General features: G+C 36.1%; 1 protein-coding gene across 1 annotated transcript; it reads left to right on the top strand.

Annotated features, from left to right (window-relative positions):
* The first annotated feature begins 84 nt into the window (after positions 1 to 84).
* Rab39 (RAS oncogene family member Rab39) lies at positions 85 to 21716 on the top strand. Its single transcript, XM_089099150.1, has 3 exons — positions 85 to 221; positions 10028 to 10137; positions 18992 to 21716. The coding sequence occupies exons 1-3, from the start codon at positions 114 to 116 to the stop codon at positions 19410 to 19412; spliced, it is 639 nt and encodes a 212-aa protein (XP_088955276.1). The 5' UTR covers positions 85 to 113; the 3' UTR covers positions 19413 to 21716.
* Positions 21717 to 22490: the final 774 nt, after the last annotated feature.

Below are 22490 nucleotides of genomic sequence, written 5' to 3'. Positions count from 1 at the left end.
ATTGCTTTCGGCAGTTTATCTAACAACTATAAACAAAAGCTCAGTCTGAAAACACTGTATTATTGGCAGAAATTCAAAGGCATTAGAGCGTGACATATAATATTAAAAGTAAAATGGTTGAACCTGTGTTTGACTATCAATTCAGACTTATTCTTGTTGGAAATTCAACAGTTGGGAAAAGCTCCCTTCTAAAATACTTCACTGATGGAAGATTTGGTGAAGTATGTAATACTGTACAGGCTAGTCTTTTCTAGCCACATAGGCCAGGTTATGGCCTACCTTTCAACTGACATCATGATAAGTTTTGTTTATGTAAAAAGTAATTCCTTGTTTAAAATTACTTCTCCTCATTGGAAAACACTATAAAATTCTCAAAACCACTTCAATTAAAAAAAAAAAAAAGTACTTGGAAAGGGCAACTGCCCTTTCCAAATAACACCCCTGTCCCACACCCAAATGTGAAAAGACATAGCCCAAATTATGTCCAAATGTAAAATGCTTTCATAAACATAGGCAGTGTTTCCTAAGCTTGGATACTTGCTTATTAAGATTTGGATCCTCTGGCATCTAGCCTAGTGTTGCAGAGACCAGCAACCAGTACCATGTGCCCCCCCCCCCACTGCAGAAGATCACCTCTAGAACCCTCCATTTTGGGGCTACATTTTGAGAGGAAGCAATGTTTATTTTTGAATTTCCCTATGTATTGGTGTCCCCTTAGCTTAAGGTTTCATACAAGTTTCAGGCAGAATGAATAAAATTTGCCTCTTTTTTAGAACCTGCTTTGTTAGAGGAGAAACCAATTTAAAAGGGACCAGTTCTGTGAATAATTTTTTGTTCATTAGTCCACTGCCCCCAAGGACCTATTGCTGTAAGTTTCAAATTGACAAGGGGAAAAAAATTTTGTGACTCATTCCCAAGCTCCTTCTGTCAGCAGGAAGTTGGTGACATTTTTCACCAAGAAAATAACCAGTGAAAGTTTATGGGTACTGAATTCCCAAGATCAGACATGCCTCCCCTTACTTATAAAATCTGTCTGGAAAGAATAGACAGATCACATAATTTATGGCTCTTATCTCAGAGGCTCTGGGGTTATACCTTGAAATGTTGATCATATGTCCTAAGGAATTACAGACAGACTGTATATTAAGAGGATTTCTAGGATGGGGCTCCTAAGGATTGTTTGCTAAGCCAATATATCAAAATTCTATTCACTAAGGGTTTTCTCTAGAAAAAACACATACCTGAGTAAATCAAATATGGATTGAAATTATGTATGATTTTTATATTCTATGTGACCAAAGCTATTGTAACCAGTCAATATATACCAAATCATATTATTGAGTTAGGACTAAAGTGAATACACCATTCAATGCCTTTTTTTTTATGCTGATTACAAATATAATAAGCATTTATTAATTCCAGCCCCCCCTATATAGGCCAATTCAGGGTTAGGTTAGGTTTCGCCTTTATAGGGGGGGGGGCTGAAATTCATTTCCAATAGAAATGCTTAATATATTTGTAATCAGCATAAAAAAAGGCATCGAATGGTGTATTCACTTTATTTGAAACTCAATAATATGATTTGGTATATATTGACCTTGTAACCTCTACAATTGGGTAGGATCTGCCACCCTGACCCCTCATCCCCAAAAACTTCCTTAGCAAGGCTTGTGATGTCCCATCTTGCCTTTTTCATCTCTGTGCTGGTATACTTGTGAGTGTAATATCTTGTGCTACATAGAAAAAGATTGTTGCAGTAGGTGGAGCACTATTCCTCCCTCCTCCCATCACTAATAATAGACCAGAAATAATCCTGGAAATTAAGAAGTATTAGATATAAATTTCTTCCTCCCCTTCTTCCCTAAAAGTCATTCTATATTTATCTGAAGGCCTAATTAAAGTAAGGATGTTTTACCATAAAAATCCATGCTTTGAGGCATCTATCCCCCCCCCTGCCTACAAAATAATCCACCACCTCTTTTATAGTAGTTGATGTGCACATACTCTTCATTGCATAGGCTATAATTTTATGGAATATGCAGCAAATTAGTTAAGTTAAATGAAGCTTTAAAATAAATACCAGAAATGCTTTTTTTGCAATAAAACAGGAAGCATCAATCCACAGGACCCATATTCAGGCTTAGTCTAAATGAATGAAAATGGAAGATTAATTTGCACCCTCCCCCACTGCCTGACCATCTGCACAATGACTCATTGCTCCTCATTCTTAATAGCTGATATGCACTTATAGACTTTTATTTATTTATTAATACCAAGATACAGTAAGCTTTGACAAGCTTGTCACACAAAACAATTATAAAAAATGTATTTGTTTATTTGTCTTAACTTCCCTTTTGCTGGTCAGCTTTGCTGGTCAGCTCCATGTCAGATAATCAAGAATTAAAGACCACAGCTTATCAAGGGATGACCATAGACCTATTGACTCAGGTTCTAAGGAATGACCAATTGTGGCTTGGTGTCAACCATTACCTTACCTTAAATTGCAGCTAGGCTAAGAATTTCTTTTTATAGAGCTCTGGAATGATGACTAGTTGTGTGCAGGTTCACTGGTGACCAGGTGCTGTTCCATCTTCAGTAGCATCCCAATTGAATTTACACTCTTTGGAGGAATACTCAGCATCTAGCTTTCATTGAAAAACATCAATGGATTCAGCAGTAACTGTTTCATTAGATTGTTTGTTCCAATTATTGGCAATACATGTTGAGAAGAATTGAGTACAGACTCTAGAAATTGTAGACTGTTTGACAAGTTTCAGGTGATGAATTCTGTTTGTTGAATTGGTACCAACAGTAGGGAATAATACAGCCCTCCAAAGTGAAAAGTGCATATATACACTTTTTGTTATTCTGACAAATACATCTTCAAAGTTTCTCAAGTTTTGCAATACTTTCCCCACCTGTTGCACAAAACTAGACACAGGATTTAAGTGAAAAGTTGTACAGACAGGTTTTAGATATTGTTTTTTCTGATTACATAACTAAAATAAATGCAATAACACTGCTATATGTCATGTAAAATAGCACTGCTATATGTCATGTACACGTTTTTACCATTGGCATTTTTCTTGTTCTTGTATGAACCCGTCTCAGGTAAAACATGTATATCTGTGGATACGTGTTTTTACCTTTGGAACAAAATTTAAAGATTCAGTTATTAATCCAGAAAGTAATTGGAAAATCATCTTCAGAATACAAAAAATCAGTCAGTAACCAACACTCCTCAGTAGGTCAACAGAATTGGTGCCAGATGGCGTGTTTTCAAAAAATTCTGAGGTTCTCTGGCATGAAAGGCACAAGCTTTGTCAAAATTGCATCTTTTTTCCCAGGTTTCACCCCTCTCACTCCATTTACCTTTTCAGCAAGAGGATGCTTACCTTCTTTGGTCAATTTGACATGCTTTTTCAGCACAAAATCTATTGACTTTTCTTTGGTATCTGGCGAGGTTTTATAGAACAGAGATGATTCACCATGCTCAAATCTCACTTGAGAAAATTCTTCAATCTTGACTCTAACCTTTTTTGACACCAGGGACAGAGATCTGATAGATATCCAATGTCAAAAATTGTCTAAGCACATCCTCACAGCTTTGACGTGCCTCTTGCTTTTTTTCAATCAGGTCACACAGGTCATTGAAGTCCAAAACGTCTCTATTTTGAAGCTTGGACTCTATGGAACCATGCACAGAACCTGCAGCCATATGCATGTGACCTTTCACTAGATATTTGATGACATGCTATCAGGCCCACCTTTCGAATTCACAAGTATTAGAAACTCACTGTAAAGGGTCCAATTATTATTTTGTGCACAACAATTATTGGCAATGAACACAAATCTCTTTGTGTCACAGTTCATCCTGACAACCTTGTTATACAAGTTACCAATATTGGGTGCATCACGTCGTTGCAAAGCCTCATTCCACAAGACACACAAATTGGGATTCTGCCTTGTAGCTTCAAATAGGGCGAAAGTTTCATTAAAACAGACAAGGCGCAACAAGAAAAAGGCTTCTTTTCTGCTATGCATAATTGACAACAAAAGCACCTTCTGCAAATCCACAGTATAGACCTTTGTCTACGTTTCAGTTCTGTCTTTTTCAATTCTTGCCTCACAGTCTCAACTAGAGCTCTGTGTTTCGTGTAGTCTTCCTTTTCTGTATCAGATGCAAGATCTTGCTCAACCTTGTCCTTTAAAAGAACACAAATATCACAGCTATCACTCTGCGGTAAACAGAGGGATACATTTTCCTCCTTCAGTATTTTTCTGTATGTCTCCTCTGAAATCTTGATGCCAGGGTTCTTATACCAGAAATCCTCCATCATGATCAAAACACTAAGGTCCCTTGGAAGGTACCTCATGTTAGGTGTATGCAAGTGATTGTAGTGCAGTATAGCTGGATGGAAACTTTCTGTGTGGTGTATTGTCATTTGTCTGTCAATTTTGTTTCCAGGTTTCCTGTACTTATTGCCACAATTTTCTGTCACCATTGTTCCTAGTTCATCAAGTGCAAGGTATTTTTTTATTGAGAAAATGACAGAATCTGTTTTTACAAATCCAAAGGTGGCAAGGAACTTGGACTTACAAACCCTAATTCTTTCAATTTTAGGGGTGGCACTTAGATCTTCTGCTGTATTTTTAGGAAGAAAATAAACCACAGTAGAGTTCTTTTGGAACTTTTCTACGCATTTTGCAACTCTTTGGGCAACTGGAAGAAAGCATAACAGCATAACAAGCCATTTACCCCTTTCTTCATAGCTCATTGTCCAAAACCTGTTATATAACTTTTTAATGTCTTCAGGATCAAATAATCTGTGTTTAGTGGGAAAGGATGCTTTTTCATTTCTCTTTCACTCTTCCCTTTCTTATTTCTCACTCTCTTCTGGATAACCAGATCACTCGAACCTGCTGCAACAGTCTCACTTGTTTGTCTTTCTTGACTTTCATGTCCTGCGGGGGGGGGGGGGAGCTCCACTAATGGTTCACCTCGTCTTTCTTGACTTTATGTTCTGCAGGGGGGGGGCTCCACTGATGGTTCAACACCTTGTCTTTCTTGACTTTCATGTTCTGCGTGGGGGCAGCAACACTATTGGTTCAACACCTTTGATGCAGCTACCATATGTCATCTGATCAAGAACTATCTGGAGCTCCTGAAAGACACCAACACTTGTAGCAATCAATTCAGCTTCAATTTTGTCTGGGTGCAAGGAAATTTTCATATCGCCAAGGAAAGGATCAATGTTATTACGCAATATTTGGTCTGTCTCCAGTGGCTTTGAGATTAAATCAGACACAACACTAAAAAATGATGGAAAATCTGTATCATTGGAAGCATATTTGACTTGGCTTACAACAGAAGTTGGTTTGAACTTACTATATATCTTTGGCCTAGCCATATTGTCACTCTCACTAGTGCTACTGCTGTCATTGCCATAGTCAGCATAGTCGACATTCTGTCTGATCTTCATAGTTGAGTACTTATTATCCCTCGGGGTACGCTAGAGAGACTGAGCAGCCAAATCAGCAGCTGATACTTCGTCAGTCCTGGAAAGTTGAAACCATTAAGTTTGGTCTTAAGAAGTCGATTTTTACAGTGGTTTTACCTACTAGCCTATACTAGTTATTCTTATTAGTTACTCCACCAGACCAGCAGCTCTTATTTAGGTTAAGTGGTTTCAGCAGTGTTTCCTGTTGAGAGAAACTTAAATGTTTGCTGTCTGTTTATACAATATCTGCAACAAATTTAACCTTTTTAGAAATAAGCTTATCTTTTGCTAGAGTGACTAAATTAGTGGGTAACACTTCGTTGTTTCTCAAATGTTACACCCACACTAGGTTGCTGTTCAGAAATGTTGCTTTTATACTAGTAATTTTACCTTTTATACCAAGTTGTTTTTACTAGTTATATCACTAAACCAGCAGCTGTCATAGGTAGTGTAGTGTAGGCTAAGTGCAGTTAATGTAGGCTTAGACATAGTAGGACACACATAAGTACCTCCTATGATATACTCCAGCTTCCAGTGTAGCCTACGTGATCAAATGAAACTCAGTGAACACTAAATTCCCAAAAGTTAGTACATATAGCACACAAAGATCCTGTACATACATGAATAGATACTTCAAAGATATTTCACTCACTGTTGCTTTTTCCTTATCTCCAAGGCCAATTTTAGACGTATCAGACCCCTAGACTCTGGCCAAGACATCTTTTATTTACATTTATGTTGCTTCTAAGTTACCTAAACTTGCTGAAAGTTATGAAAAATCGTGGTTTAATAGCATGTATATACAAAAATGTGTCTGGCTGCAAAGGATCACGTATATGCAGAGCCGTGATGCTGCGCGCTAGAGTCCACCAGTAAAAAAGTGTGTATGGCAGATCCATGTTGTTTTTACCTTAGGCAGATGGGACAAAATGCTGCAGATACGCGTTTTTCGCAGGGACAATTTTGCAGGAGATCGTGTTAGCGCACTCTTGCATACACCATTCGATTCAGCTCGTCGAGCTGAACTCAGTGGTATATCTAACTCGGAAAGCGACTTTTCGTGTATATACGCGCTTTTACCTTTGGAGGGCTGAATGCTGAGAGAATACTAGCCCTCAATAACTTAAAGATAGTAAAGGTGATAGTTTTACAGGATAGGAAAGCTCTTGCATGCCAGATATCACTTTAGTAGCACATCTCTGCACATCTTCAAGAACTTTTATGTCTTTTTTAAAATATGGAGAGGCAAAAGACATTCCAAATTCAAGCTAAGGATGCACAAGTCCCTTATAAAGAAGATGACTTTGAGGGAACAAGAGGAAATAGTACACTTCATCAGTCCCAAGGTCGAACTAACTCCAGCAGCAGACCTCTTAGCATGAGTGCTGAATTTCCTGGAAAGGTCCAGCACCAAATGCCATATAGAAGGCTTATCTGTCTCATTCAGTTCATGTGACTGCAGTACTGCCACCTTGATCTTACATCTTTGTTTATTTGTGGTTGCCTAGTGAGAGATCTGGTCTGGGTATTAGATACTTTGTCTGTCCAGCTAATCACAAATATTCTTTGCAGACAATTGTTCTTAAATCTCCAAACATTATTTAATTGAAAATTTGCTGCACCTGCATTTGCAATCCACAATATGATCTTTCTATCACAACTTGTCTTGAGTTAGTATGCTACTTAGGCCATTCAAACATTCAAGTAGATCAAGCATTTGCTTGTTATTGCACAAAAAGACATAAATCTGAGCATATTATATAGTGTATAAAGCTTAGCATAATAACACTGGCCTTGAATTATTTACTGCTGTTCATGAAATCTTGATTGTCCATTTTGGTTTTTAAAATTTTTGAATTATGATGCCTATACAAAATTACTCTTCAGCTGGTTTGACGTTTTGTAGCTCTGTAGAAGACTAACAAATCAGTTCTCTTCAACAGTGGCCAGGGAAAGATTTTAAAGCCAAGGTGGCCCTGAATGGTCTATGTTTCCTTTCTTGTTTCTTAATGTTGGTTTGCTAAATGAGTTTGAAGAAGTATTAAATAAAGTATTGTCTGAGAAGCAGTTATTTACTCTATTGCAGTTAATTTTAAGAATTGAACAGTATAGCATAAACAAATGTTTTAGACAACTGAGAACAGGAAACTGATAAAATAAATAACACAAGTCTATCTCTAAAATCAACATCAAGAACTACCCTTGTAAAGGTAACTATCAAAATGTCAATAAAAAAGATTGTATTGCTCCAAATATAAAAAAACAACTTTTACCCAAAGGGCTCAGTAGAGAAATTTGCATACTTTGTGGAATTGCAACATAGTTTAAAAGACCATTTAGAACACAAACCTCTAATCTTTCCTATTATAAAAATATTCTTAGTATTATTTTTACTAATAGTTTTTTCTTATCTGCAAGCTGTTGCTTCTGTTTGTTATTAAAATTCTCTTTGTAATTCAGAACACTAGGGAAAATTATTAGTGAATTCTGAATGTGAAATTCAAAACGTTCAAGGAAGTATGGACAATCTTTGTGTTTTATTTTTGTACTGGCTCTGAAGCTCAAAATGATGTAGTAAATATTTTTGTGCATGTGAAGGTTTTATTTTTGAATTTCCATCCCAATCAAATTTTTAGTTACAATTAGGACAGTAGAACCACACCTTTTAACATAGTTATAAAGAAAGTAAAATAAACCAAAAGGTTATTTTGAAATTTATCAACTTAAATTTTACGAATATTTTTGCATAATCACCTTATGATAATTCAATTGCATCTTGTAATGACTTTCATTGTGTACGCCTATCACTAGATAATGCATATATTGCCAAACATTCCTAAGTCTTTCAAGTCCTTTTCCATTATTGTGTGTTGTGTTGTTTTTATGAATTAAGAAGCAAGAGAATATGTCAATTTATTCTTCTTTCTGTAGTTTTTTTTATAGGACCTTTTGGTCTAAATCTAGGATGTCCAATCTTTTATTCTACTGAGCTGCATTGTCACTAAAAATAATTTAATAAGCTGTAGAGTCTATTAAATTTTAAAAAAAATGTGTAGGCTATATAAAGAAACAATTAAAAGCCTTTAATTTCATCTTTGAAAATAGGAACAAATAAGACACAGAAAGAAAAAAAAATATTCCTTTAATACAAAGTCAATGAGATTTTTTATTTTGCCTTCACAAATGAGACAATTTATTGATTGTCAATCAAGTTTTCCAACGTGTCAGAAAACAGTGAGCACCCTGTGATTGAAAGCTTTTCAAACACAAGATTCAAGAGTAAGATTGAGTGTATGGACCCTACTTTTGCTTTAACATATGAAGAAAGGTGAGCAGTCACAGAGCTGCATACTAAAGTATTACATAAATTTTATTTAGGAAAAAAAAGGAATGTAGAGCCACATGCAACACGTTTAAAATAAAGCATTATTTTGCTGCTTATCTTGATAAAATAATTTGGCTTATAATAGATGTAATTGTGACATTGTATTTGGGTATATACCATCTGAAAATGAAGCTTGGTTGTGAAGCACCATACCAAGGTAAGAAATAAAATCCAAAATTGCAAAGAAAAAAATAATTTGAAATAAGTGTCCTCTATAGGTGTGTATAAACTGGGACTAGCCACAGCAACAGTAACTCAGGATTAAGGGAAAGCATCATGAAACATGTCAACAAGATGAATTACAATTTACTGAGTAAGACAAAATATTATCAACATCTACCCGCCAGCAGTAACATGGTAAAGAGCAATGTGCCTGCCATGTAGACTTTGTCCCAGTCACTTTGTAGTTAAGTTAAGGTTGTAGAAACTGAGGAGGGGATCATTTAATCAAGAATTGGAAGGCTACTGTGTTTATAAGGATCAAATTTAATGGGCAAGTAGCCAGACATTCTTCCTTCTTGTCCATTTTTTTGCCCCTGGGCACCCCTGTAAGTAGGCCAATAGTAAATATATACCATAGCCCATGTGGCCCCAGGAGCAAGGGCCCTAGTTATTCCTAGGCCTATTGTTCACAGATAGGTTTGATAGTAGAAAAAGGCAACTATGAGTGGTTTTGGCTGTCCAATCAGCTTGAAACTTACAGGGATAATTCTGAGACCAAAGTGCATCTCAAATTTTTATGATATATGAAGGAGAGTGTTATGGGGCCCACAATTAGCCCAACAAACCCTTTGTCTCTTGTTGGCTAAAGGTTATATTTTTAAGCTCTTTTACCATATAAGGACTACCAATGCTGCACAGCTTTTTGTTACAATTGGCAGTTTCTGGGCTCAATTGAACCTAATTTGCAAAGAAAAAAGTTCTCTGAATTCTACCAATAGGCCCTTGTTCCACAATCCTATCGGTAAGGAGTTCTAGTAAGTAAAACAAATAAAATTCTGATTTATCAAAAAAAAAAATTATAGGAAGTTCTGCTTCATCTTAGATTATTTTGTCAACTTCTGAAGTTCATATGAGATGCATTTCTCTTAGTTTTTCTCTTCCTTTTTACATTGTCTAAGATTTTACTTTTGTTTTCTAGTCATCAGACCCAACAGTAGGGGTTGATTTCTTTGCAAGGCTAGTTCAGCTTACAGATGGAACAAAAATCAAGCTGCAACTTTGGGACACTGCTGGCCAAGAAAGGTTTAGGTAAGTGCTGATCTTTCTTTAAAATGATGAATGATAAGAAATAAGACTCATCACTATTTCAAGGAATTCGCTGAACTTGAGAAATGGTCTTCTTGCCAGTTGAAGCAATGACTTGGGTAGAAAACATTAATATTGACTGTTTGGTTGTTTCAAGTCAAAACAACTGATTAAAGTAACTAGTAACCTAACTAATCAAACTACTAATATACTAATAATGCCACCCAAGTAATTAAAGCTTCTTATATCCATTTGATCTAGTTTTTTTTCGCTTAATATGACCTCGTCAACCTCATTTATTCCACGTCTAAGCAATTTAGTATTCTTAAAATAAAGCTTTAAACCTCTTATTGCACCTAGAACTCTCAAAGCCTTGGTAACAATTCTATCTAGTACATTCAAATGAACTTACAAGATTTTTTTTATCTTCGCGTTTGGCCCCCTGCTCTCCCATAGCATTTGCTGTGCTCCTTAGGGTAAAGTACATCACTATAATCATAGGCAGCGCAATAGCGCTCCCTAAGTAAAGAACAATGTTGGCACAATTAATTATTGATTTATTTTTTTTTTGGTTTCCATACCAGGGCACTTTGTATCGAAGGAGTTATCGTAGAAACTTGGAAAAGGGCTCATTCAATTGGAAATTGGAATGGCTAGTGCCCTTTTTAATGCTCAAATGTGATTGGAAGGCAACTAACACCCCTTCCACACTCAGCATTTCCCCAAACACATGCAATCAAAATTTCGAGATAGCTATTTTGTTGAGCATAGTTGATTTCCAGATAAAAATTATATTTTTGAGGACGACACTCCCCCACAGCCCCCATGGCAAGGGTTATAAGTTATGCCCTGGGTGCACATTAGGACGATGTTGGCAGAATACAATATATATTATTTTTTTTACTTTGAGCAGGGGAATTCGCATTAAAAATTTTTTCGTAAGGACTTCGAAAAGGGTTCATTCAATGGGTAACTGGAGTGGCTTGTGCCCTTTGTAATAGTCAAAAATGATTGGAAGGCAGCTAACACCCCTTCCACGCCCGCTATTTCCAGAAACACATCCAATCAAAATTTTGAGATAGCCATTTTGTTCAGCGTAGTTGATTTCCAGATAGAAATCATGGTTTTCAGGAGGACACTCCCCCACAACCCTCAGGGCAAGGGTTGTAACTAATGACCTGGGGGCCTATTAGATTTTTATAGAAAGCGTTGTCGTAGAAACTTCAAAAAAGGTTCATTCGATTGGAAATTCTAAGGGCTAGTGCCGTTTTTAATAGTCGAAAGCGATTGGAGGGCAACTACCCCCCCCCCTCTCATGCCCACCTTTCCCCAAACACATCCAATCAAAATTTTGAGATAGCTATTTTGTTCAACGTAGTTGAAAGCTCTGAAAATTAGATCTTTGAGGATGACAACCCCCCCCCAATTCCTCAGGGCAATTGTTGTAAGTTATGCCCTGGGGGCATATAAGGTTTTTATAGAAACCGTTGTCGTAGAAACTTCAAAAAGGGCTCATTCGATTGGAACTTCAAATGGCTAGTGCCCTTTTTAATAGTTGCAAATGATTGGAAGGCAAGTAACACCCCTCTCACGCCCACCATTTCCCCAAACACATCCAATCAAAATTTTGAGATAGCCATTTTGTTCAACGTAGTTGAAAGTTCTGGAAATTATACCTTTGAGCAGGACACTCCCCCACAAAGTCTTCAGGGCAAGGGTTAAAAGTTATGCCCTGAGAGCATATAAGGTTTTCATTGAAAGCTTTGTCTTAGAAATTTGAAAAGGGGCTCATTTGATTGGAAATTCAAAGGGCCAGTGCCATTTTTAATAGTCGAAAGTGATTGGAGGGCAACTAACCCCTCTCTCACGCCAACCTTTTCCCCAAACACATCCAATCAAAATTTTTATATAGCCATTTTGTTCAACGTAGTTGAAACCTTTAGAAATTAGGTCTTTGAGGAATTAGGTCTTTTAAGTTATGCCCTGGGGGCATATAATGTTTTTTTATAGAAAGCGTTGTTGTAAAAACTTCAAAAACGACTCATTTGATTGGAAATTGAAATGGCTAGTGCCCTTTTTAATAGTCACAAATGATTGGGAGGCAATTAACACCCCTTCCACGCCCACCATTTCCCCAAATACATCCAATCAAAATTTTGAGATAGCCGTATTGTTCAACGAAATTGAAAGTTCTGGAAATTATACCTTGAGCAGGACACTCCCCTCACAGTCTCCAGGGCAAGGGTTATAAGTTATGCCCTGAGGGCATATAAGGTTTTCATTGAAAGCTTTATCGTAGAAATCTGAAAAGGGGCTCATTCGATTGGAAATTCAAAGGGCTAATGCCATTTTTAATAGTCGAAAGTGATTGGAGAGCAAATAACCCCTCTCACGCCCACCATTTATCCAAACACATCTAATAAAAATTTTGAGATAACCATTTTGTTCAACGTAGTAGTAAGTTCTTGAAATTAGGTGTTTGAAGATGACAACCCCTTCCCCTCAGAGCCCTCAGGGCAAGGGTTACAAGTTATGCCCTGGGGGCTTATAAGGTTTTTATTGAGAGCTTTGTCGTAGAAACTTAAAAAATGGTGCATTCGTTTGGAAATTCAAAGAGCTAGTATCTTTTTTAATAGTCCAAAGTGATTGGAGGACAACTAACCCCCCTCTCACGCCCACCTTTTCACCAAACACATACAATCAAAATTTTTAGATAGCTATTTTGTTCAACGTAGTTGAAAGTTGTGGAAATTAGGTCTTTAAGGACGACACCCCCCCCCCCCACAGCCCTCAGGGAAATTGTTGTAAGTTATGCCCCGGTGGCGTATAAGGTTTTTATAGAAAGCGTTGTTGTAGAAACTTCAAATAGGGCCCATTTGATTGGAAATTGAAATGGCTAGTGCCGTTTTTAATAGTCGAAAGTAATTCGAAGGCAACTAATCCCCCTCTTACGCCCACCATTTCCCCAAACACATACAATCAAAATTTTGAGATTGCCATTTTTTTCTACGTAGTTGAAAGTTCTGGAAATTATGTCTTTGTGGATGACACCTCCCCCCCCCTCCACAGCCCTCAGGACAAGGGTTGTAAGTTATGCCCTGGGGACATATGAGGCCTTATAGAAAGAGTTGTCGTAGAAACTTCAAAAAGGGCTCATTCGATTTGAAATTTTAACGGGTAAAGCCCTTTTTAATAGTCGAAAGTAATTGAAGAGCAACTAACCCACCTCTCACGCCCACCATTTTCCCAAACGTAGTTGAAAGTTTTGGAAATTAGATCTTTGAGGATGACACCCCCCCCAACCCTCAGGGCAAAGGTTGCAAGTTATGCCCCGGGGGCATTTAAGGCTTTTATAGAAATTTTTGTCGTAGAAACTTCAAAAGGGCTCGTTTGATTGGAAATTGAAAGGAATAATGCCCTTTTTAATAGTCAAAAGGGATTGAAGGGCAACTAACGCCCCTCTCACGCCCACCATTTCTCCAAACACAATCAATCAAAATTTTGAGATAGCCATTTTGTTTAACGTAGTCGAAAGTTCTGGAAATTAGGTCTTTGAGGATGACAACCCCCTAACAGCCCTCAGAGAAAGGGTTGTAATTAATACTCTGGGGGCGAATAAGGGGTTTATGGAAAGTGTTGTCGTAGAGACTCAAAGAGGGCTCATTCGATTGAAAATTGAAAGGGCTAGTACCCTTTTGAACTGTCGAAAGTGAATGGAAGGCTTGACATTTGTATAGTAAAGATCGATCTTAGTACAATGTATTATTATTATTTTTTTTTTTTTTAGACCATGGCACTTCGTATCGAAGGAGTTGTCATATGAACTTGGGCTCATTCGATTTAAAATAAAAAGGGCCAATGCCCTTTTTAATAATCGAAAGTGATTGGAGGGCAACTATTCCCCGTATCACGCCCACTCACCCAATTTCCCCAGATTTTTAAAAAATAAATGTTGCCTTCAGATTAAATAAAAATGAACTGTGTTAATGCTATTTCCCAATAAGACGTCTCAGCAGTATCCCAAGAACGACTGAGGGTATTATGTTCAAACTTTCTGGGATATTTCTGCTCTTAAAATTTAACCAAATCAAAATAGCGTAAATGTATCCAAGCTATCAAAGAAAGTTAACAGATTTTTTTTGAGAATGGTGTCATGTTTTATATTTCAGATCAACTAGAGGAGGTATGAAACTAAATTAAACACTTCTATTTCTGTCTAGATTTTTAAAAGGGTGTATGTTGTTAAAAGTTGCTGAAAATTTTCCTCCAGCATAGAAATAACAGGCCAAACTATAAAGTCTTAAAAAAAAAAAGATTTAAAGTATTATTTTCTTTTTCCCTGAAAAGGCTATGTCAATATAAAACGAACATAAATTAATTAAAATAACTTTTTCCTAAAAATAGGTTTTTCAAAGAAAAGTAAAGAACTCCATTAAACCCAAAAATGAGCAAAAAATAAAATCAAATAATCTACCAAGCACGAAACCACCACAATCATCATCGATAAATAAATGAGACCCTAAACGAACAGAGATTACAATGAATAACCGATTCCAACTCAAAACAATTAGCAATTAACATGAGTAGGGCTAAAAATCCCTATGCCTTCCCAAGGCCGGAACATAATTTGCACTTTACTGAAAACAATACAAATGAATGTGAATTGTCAGGTTTAATATACATATACGGATATTTAGTAATCAAAATGTTAATATTATTTGATTTTATAAAATTATGAAAGTAAAAACATTTATATTTTTTAGTAAAGTGCAAATTATGTTCTGGCCTTGGGAAGGCATAGGGGTTTTGAGCCCTACTCATGTTAATTTCTGCTCGTTTTGAGTTTACCCCTCATGGATAAAACTCATTTGACCATTTTTCGAGTTTTAGGCAAGACAGTGTTTCTGTATCGCGCCGAAAGTCTTTGATGAATTGCGCCCCCCTGATACACCTTCCAACTACAAAAACCGAATCACTGCTCGTTGTTCCTCATTTGCGCAAATTTCTAATGGAGCGGTCATGATCTATCTACAATATAAGGAGTATACAAACTAAATTGTAAGGAAAATGAGAAGTTTTGCATTTGTAGATAGTAGCTTTAGGGCTATCATACATGTTATTTCATGGCGTAGTTTCCATCAAGATTACACCCATTTTTGGGTTAGTTTAATTCCTCTTTTCAAAATTATACCAATTTTCACGTGCTAGTAATTAGTAATGAACAACTTTAGGATTAGTGCATTGTGATATTAAAGAATCAGCATGAATAATAGACTGTTGTTGTATATAGGCCGAATGTAAACAGAACTTTGTTTTTTAAGAATTACGATTTTTATTGACAAGGGTCATCCTTCGCTTATAGTTTGTTACTACGAGTTGTTTGATCCAATACTCTCTTAAAAGTGAAGGAGGCTACTGCTCCCTCTTTCAACTTGTTTATATATATATATATATATATATATATATATATATATATATATATATATATATATATATATATATATATATATATATTCCTCTTTAATATTTGCGAAGCAATACCCTAAGAATGGCAATAATCTCTGAAAAATATATCCCTCCCAATATATTTAGTAGTGGTGGGTCGGGGGCTCTGAAATATGAAAATTAATTACAGGGTCATCATTTCCACCCTTTTCAAGGCAAATTCTTCAAATAAAACTTTTTTTTATAGGGATGTTCCCTATGGGTGCCAGTAAGGGGAGATGGCCCCCGGGAAACAAGAAGTCATTAAACAACGTATATAAAAAGGAAAATTAGGAACATTCCCATCTAAATATCAGCAAAGACGGTAGAACTTACCCTAGTCCCCTACCTTTCCGAGATAGTTCTTGGCAGCGCTTATGATATCCGCCGTCCGCCCTTTTTTGCACCTTTGTGGGGGTTGCCATGTAAATGTAAACTTTTATGTTTCTTTAAAAAAAGATTTTCTTCAATAAAAAAAGGGCTATTACCCCCGCCCCAGTTGACTCGAAAGTTTTCCCCATGAATCAAGGCTGATTATATATTAATTTGTACTACCCTTACTCTATGCCTACTTATACGTATATTTGAGGTATTTTCCCTTCTTTCGATCAATGAGGCAAATTATGTCTGGATTGGTACTTTTGGTGGGTAACGTGAATTTGGAATCGCCTTAAAAGAAAGGTTCTTTTAATGTGTGGGCTATATTGTTATCAAAACTTCTTATATTTTAGAGTTTCGATTATTATTAGCTCAAGTCGCTCATTACTTCCAGCTTGGTAACAAAAATTGTATAATATCTAAAAAATGAACATAAAACGCAAAATTTCTATTTAAACATCGATAAAACTATGTTTCTGATGACACCTTTCTCTCCCTCCTGGAAAATTTTCTTACGGCGCTCATGATGCCCTCGTCCCCCTCTCCACCTTTTGTGCCGCAATTATATGAATGTTATCTTTTATGTTACAAAGAAAACACTTTTCTAAAATAAGATGGGGGCTATCACCCCGCAGCACCCAGATTCAGGTGTAGTCCAAATAAAGGGTGATTACAGATTAATTTCTACCCCACCCCTTCTGGGCCTTTTGTATATTCTTCTGAAGGATCACGGGGAATTATAAAATTTGGACCGACTCTGCTCCAAAATCGAGTGAATTAGTAACTAAAATCAAGTGAATCAGCTTGGTTAAATGAAGTTTTAAATAAATCTCTATTGATCGTTTGTTTTGTATGGACTACGTGACTTTAGGAACGAATACGCAACCATGTGGTATTACTGCCTCCTAAACTGGGAAGTTCATAAATTTTTCAGTTGGTAGCACCTTGGTCCTCTTTGGGACAAAATCGTAATTTTGTGTCACAAAATGGCAGAAAACGCCACATTGCTGTGGCACAATATATTTTGCTGCTTAAGAAGAGCACTAGAACTGTTAGTTTCTGTTTTATTTCCTTCATATCTACGAAGTTAGTATTGCTTATGTTCTGGACATGACGACATAAAAACAGAGAAGAAGACGATATGAAATTATAAACCCAGTTTAATCCAGGATGTTATTTTTAGCAAAATATGGTTTCCTTAAATTTTATTTGGTAATGGCTCCTTAAATCACTTTGTCGCTAGTCCCTAGATCCCTATGAGCCTGTAATTGCATACATTGTGTTCAATCAATAATAACTAGGTTCTTATGCATTTTAACTAAACCAGCGCTATAGACTGTACAAAGAAACCAGACACGAAACCAGACAAACGAGTATTTGCTATATAAATTGATGGCAAAGCGTGGTTTCTCATTGAGTTTACAATTTTTAAACGATTGTTTTTTGGGGTTTAGGGGGGGGGAGTTACCTAGGTTAGGTTACGTATTTAATATATGCTATGCTTACCCCCACCCCTAATATGCAAATAAATAGCCCAAATTTGTTTCTAAACTATTATATATTCATCTTATTTTGTTTTATTTCATTAGCATTAACCAAACTTGACTTCTTTCGTATATAGCGCTGGTTTAGTTATAATGCATAAGTACCAATAACTATTAGGAGCAGTGGTGGATCCAGGGGATAGGGGGACCCTGGGGCCTCCCAAGATTTTTCTGGCGCCCTCATTCCTTGTTTTTTTTCACTCTTTTTTTTAATTTGTCAATTTGGTCAATTATTGGCACGCTTGTCACAATGCCCTCCTTCAAATTTTGCCAATTGGTGCCCTTGTCACATTACCACCCCCTCCCCAATATTTTGCTCTAGATCCGCCCTTGTGAAGGAGTACCTCGGCTGTGATAGTTGAAGGCTCTTTCTGTTCGTTCATCTTTCTCAGACGTTTTAAAGTGGAAAGTATTTCAAAAGCCTTGCTACAATCAACGTTGACGTTAGTCTTTTTTAAAATTTAAAAGAGGAATACAATTTTATTTCTAACTAGGCATCGGTAACTGATATTTTGGTTGGAGACAGGGGAATGGGCGAGACCCCCAGCCCCACCTGGATATTCCAAAAGAAATCCTCTGTAAGACATTTTAGATTAGTGACCTAACATGAACGGTTTTGGTATTAAACCCCACAAAAAAACCTTTAACCCTCCTTCCAAAGGTTCTGGTCTGTGTACACTTATGGCTCCGAACCGAGGATTAAGTTGAGCCCAGCCATTCTCAAATGTTCAGGAAATTTCAAAGGTAAAATTCGCTCTTTCAAAAATACTCCTTTTGGGTTAAAAAAAAAATGATTTGTTATTATAAATAGATGCTTGATTTGCTCTTGAATACTGCGATTTCCATGTGGTCTATAAAAAACCATAAAAATAAATTGTTGTTTGAACTTCTCGCTCCCTTAACTAAACATTAGGTCTAGAATTTCAGCTTATTTTTACCTCCCGATCCTCAAGCACAACTAAACAGAAAAGACAAATGCGTGCATTTTTTTTCACCGAATGTCTCATTCAGCGCGAATATTGGCCAATACAGATTTGACCAATAGGACGTGTATTACGTCGAAATTATTAAACCTTGTACTTTTAGGCCTCAGTTTTCTCTCGAAGCGCTCATTTGAATCAATCTGGGAGCAATTTTCCCTTTCCCTCTTTTTACAAACGCGATTGCAATTAAAATAAGTAATGTATATTCTTCATCTTTTTATTTTTCGTTAGTGTGTTTTGTGTAGTTGATTGATTTCAAGGCCGTATGCAGGGAGGGTTTGACCCCCCTCCCCCTCTTAAGTCTATGCCCGGCTCCTAAAAAAGTAACAAAAATGCATATAAACAAATGTTTGATACATTTTTTAAAGTTTTTTTTTACCCCTCCCTGTACAAAAAATCCTGGATACGCCCTTGGTGTATGTGTATGTATGTATATCAGAGGCTCTCATATGTAATTTTTTTTTGCAGATCGATTACAAGGTCCTATTATCGAAATTCGGTAGGTGTTTTGCTTGCGTATGATATATGCTCTCGTGAAAGTTTTGAGCATATCCCTCAATGGATGTCAGAGGCCAGTCAGCATATTGAGCCCCATTCTCCAGTTTTTGTACTAATTGGTTGTAAAAAAGACAAAGAATTGAACAGGGTTGTCAGCCAAGAAGAAGCTCAAGCATTCGCTGACTTTTATGGAATGAATTTTGTCGAAACATCTGCCAAGCATGGAGATAATGTGGAGTGTGCATTCAAATTGTTAACAGAAGAAATTTATTCAAGAGTTCAAAGCGGAGAGTATGTTGTGCAAGAAGGGTGGGACGGAATTAAGGCTGGGTATGTCAGAGTGGGACTCAAGGGGAAAGGAGGAGAAAGTGAGAAAGTATCTTGTTGTTAAAAATGGAAGTTCAGTGACAAAGTAAGGGAATAGGGGAGTATTTTCTCCCCGATTTCCCCAAAAAGATTCCCTGGAATAATTTAAGAGTCACGACCTAACACGAACTGTTTTTTTGTATTTAAACTACTACCCAAAGAAAAGTCTTTTCTTTTCTTTTCTTCTACCCAAAGAAAAGTCTTTTCTCTACTACCCCGTATGACTGTATAGGAGGCAGGTGGCTATGATTAATCAAAGATTAAGTTAAGATCAGTCAATTTTTCAAATGTTTATGAAATAATTCAAAAACCGAATAGTCATGAATCGACCCATATCCATTGTGCAGGCTATTTCTGATTTATATTGAATTTTGCTGTTTTCTTTGTATTTTTACTGCAGACATCGCTTTTTACTTGTTATGACTGATCTTGAACATAAAACCAAATAAGATGTTTATTTAGGAATATTAATCGATGCTAGTGAAGTTATCAATATCCGGTGAACGTCAGCATAGATTACTTTTACTGATGGCTTGAATAAGGAGTGATTAAGTAAGGAAGAGTAAATATTAAGGGAAAGACTGTCCCTTTGAGATCAGAGCATATTTCCTTTTCTTTGACCATATTAGTGGAGTTTCTGTTACATAAAAAATTAGAATTTTACTTAATGACGAAACTGATTACTAATGAAGCTATTAGTATGTGGAAAAATGCTAATCTTACTTGTAGTCAGGTAATCATGAATTATTAATTGATTTCAATATGAGGCTTATATGACAATTTTAAACTAGTTTTAGATTGGTTGTATTACTCAAGCTTGACTGCTTAGTTCAAAAATACTTAATACTAGTAAAAATAATTTAAACTGCCTTATTAGTTTGTAGAAAAATATAGGCATGGCTCCAAGCTCCCTCACAGGAATTTATTTAGGTGCGGGGGGGGGATTAAAGAAAAATCTTAAACAGGTGATTAATGTGAAAAATACTGGAAATTGTGGGTCAAGTTAAAAATATGTTGAGATTGGGTAGGGAAAGAGGCCAGATTCGATAACCTTTTTCGATTTGCATATATGTGTCTGATTTTTTGAAGCCTTGGACATTGTCCTCCTTCTTCATAATGAAGATTTTAGATAAGACCCAAAAGGGTCTTATTGGTGTATCGGTTTAGTGAAAACTAAGTGAAAATTTGTCTTTCCCTCGCTGCTAAAATTCAGTTTCTGTTTAAACTACGTTTACAGAGGCGCGTCAACTGGAAGGGGTGGCTGCCCTCCCTCACCCTAAATTATAAAAATAAATATTTTTTATTTTGATTGAAAAACAGCAACCTTGCAACCCCTAGATCCAGAGTGAATGAAATCTCATTGCATAGGTTAATAGATCGACTTAGGGTTCATGCTAAAACTGCGTATATTTATCAACCTCAAATCAATATCTCCCAGATATATAGTGGCCAATAGAAAATTTTATTTCAAAATTTTGACAGGCCCATATATAGGCTAGAAAATGCTTTCAGATGTATGGAAATGTTGTTTTTAAATCGGGAAGAATAAAGCGCAGGCAAATTTTACAACTAAAGATTGAAAATTATGTGGGAAATTACCCCCTCCCTTTGTCTTTGTAAATATCATATGGTATTGGTTTGTAAATAAGACAAAATGGCCAGTCCATCGCAAAATATGTATCTATATCGTTTATATTGTAATTTATGATCGTATCGAACTTTTCTGTAAATTTATTCGTTCTTTGTTTTAATTCTAGACCAAAGTAAAACTCACAAAAAAAAAAAAATACTCCTTCTTTTCTTTGCTTTAAGCCTTTTAATTTAAAATAAGAATTTTTATGCGAACAGCACTATAACCTTCATACGCTACTAGGTAGATGAAAGGAGATATAGCCAATTTAGGGGGAAATTGTTAAACTCTCCAAAATTTTATCGTGAATAATGTAGAATTTGCATACGTGCGTGGACTTTGGCTAATTTATAGCCATCCTTAAAATCTATTCGAGATTTTTGCTGCTATTATGACAAAAAGCATATAATTGGATTTATGGGCATAACTAGGTGGATTTCGGGGTAGATTATTCTGTGTTTAAACCTTATATTAATTAATAAGTATAAAATCTGTATAACTCCTCCTGTATATATTGTTTTTTTTTATAGTTATTGTTGAATAACAACAATGTGCACTTTTGGTTTTGGAAATTGTCCATGCTATATTAGTTTAAATCGTACTAATTTCTTTGTAGTTTTGGTATTGAAAGCGTCCACTATATATACTCGTAGTTCTTTGTTATTTAGCAATTATAATAAAATGTAATTGAGATGTCGTTTTTTTACTATTTTTTGTCTTCAAGATTGCTCATTTTACAAAATACGATACACATAATCGTGTTGACTTAGTAAAGTATGTGAATTTTTTTTTTTTTTTTTTTTAATCATTTCTCCCCTACCTTGCCTTATAAATTCAGGGGTTGGATAAAGTTGAAGGAGGGCATAAAGATTTGTTACATCATTTTGAATAAAGGTGGCATGATGAGGTTGGTCCTGGCACGTACGCAGGGGAGGAGGGGCTCTGACCCCCCCCCCCCCCGAAATCTCACAATATTTTGTTTTATTTTCCCATGATTTTCTGATTAAGCATGGGCATCGTTTCTGTTTTCTGTTCTGTTTTTAAAGTACCTGTTTCTGTTCTGTTCATGCAAAAAAACAGAAACACAACAGAAACAGATGACCTGTTTTTTATTTACCTGCTCTGTTCTGTTTCTGTTTTTATAATAGCTATTTCGTCCTGTTTCTTTTTTTTTCTACCTGTTTTTCTTCTGTTTCTGATTTTATTTATGTGATTCGAGAATGAGGTATTTGAGAATTTCGAACTTACTAAATGATTTTTTAAATCATAAATTGAAATTATGAAGAAGCGTGATTACGCCTCTTGCGATTTTTAGAATTGGAACGTCAGTAAAATGATGGAACTTAGTCTGTTTGGAAGATCTAGGGGTACCCCGCTCCACCCTCCAAGATTTTCTCTGGCGCCCTCATTCCTTTTTTTCACTCTTTTTTAGAATAAATTTGTCAATCTGGTCAATTATTGGCACCTTTTTCA

The sequence above is a fragment of the Artemia sp. Qi Xiang Cuo genome, chromosome 2, assembly GCF_049724085.1.
Source record: "Artemia sp. Qi Xiang Cuo chromosome 2, ASM4972408v1, whole genome shotgun sequence".
In the NCBI taxonomy this organism is placed as follows: Eukaryota; Metazoa; Arthropoda; class Branchiopoda; order Anostraca; family Artemiidae; genus Artemia; species Artemia sp. Qi Xiang Cuo.
Note: the sequence above shows the minus strand (reverse complement) of the source record. Positions and strands in the feature narration are given on the sequence as shown.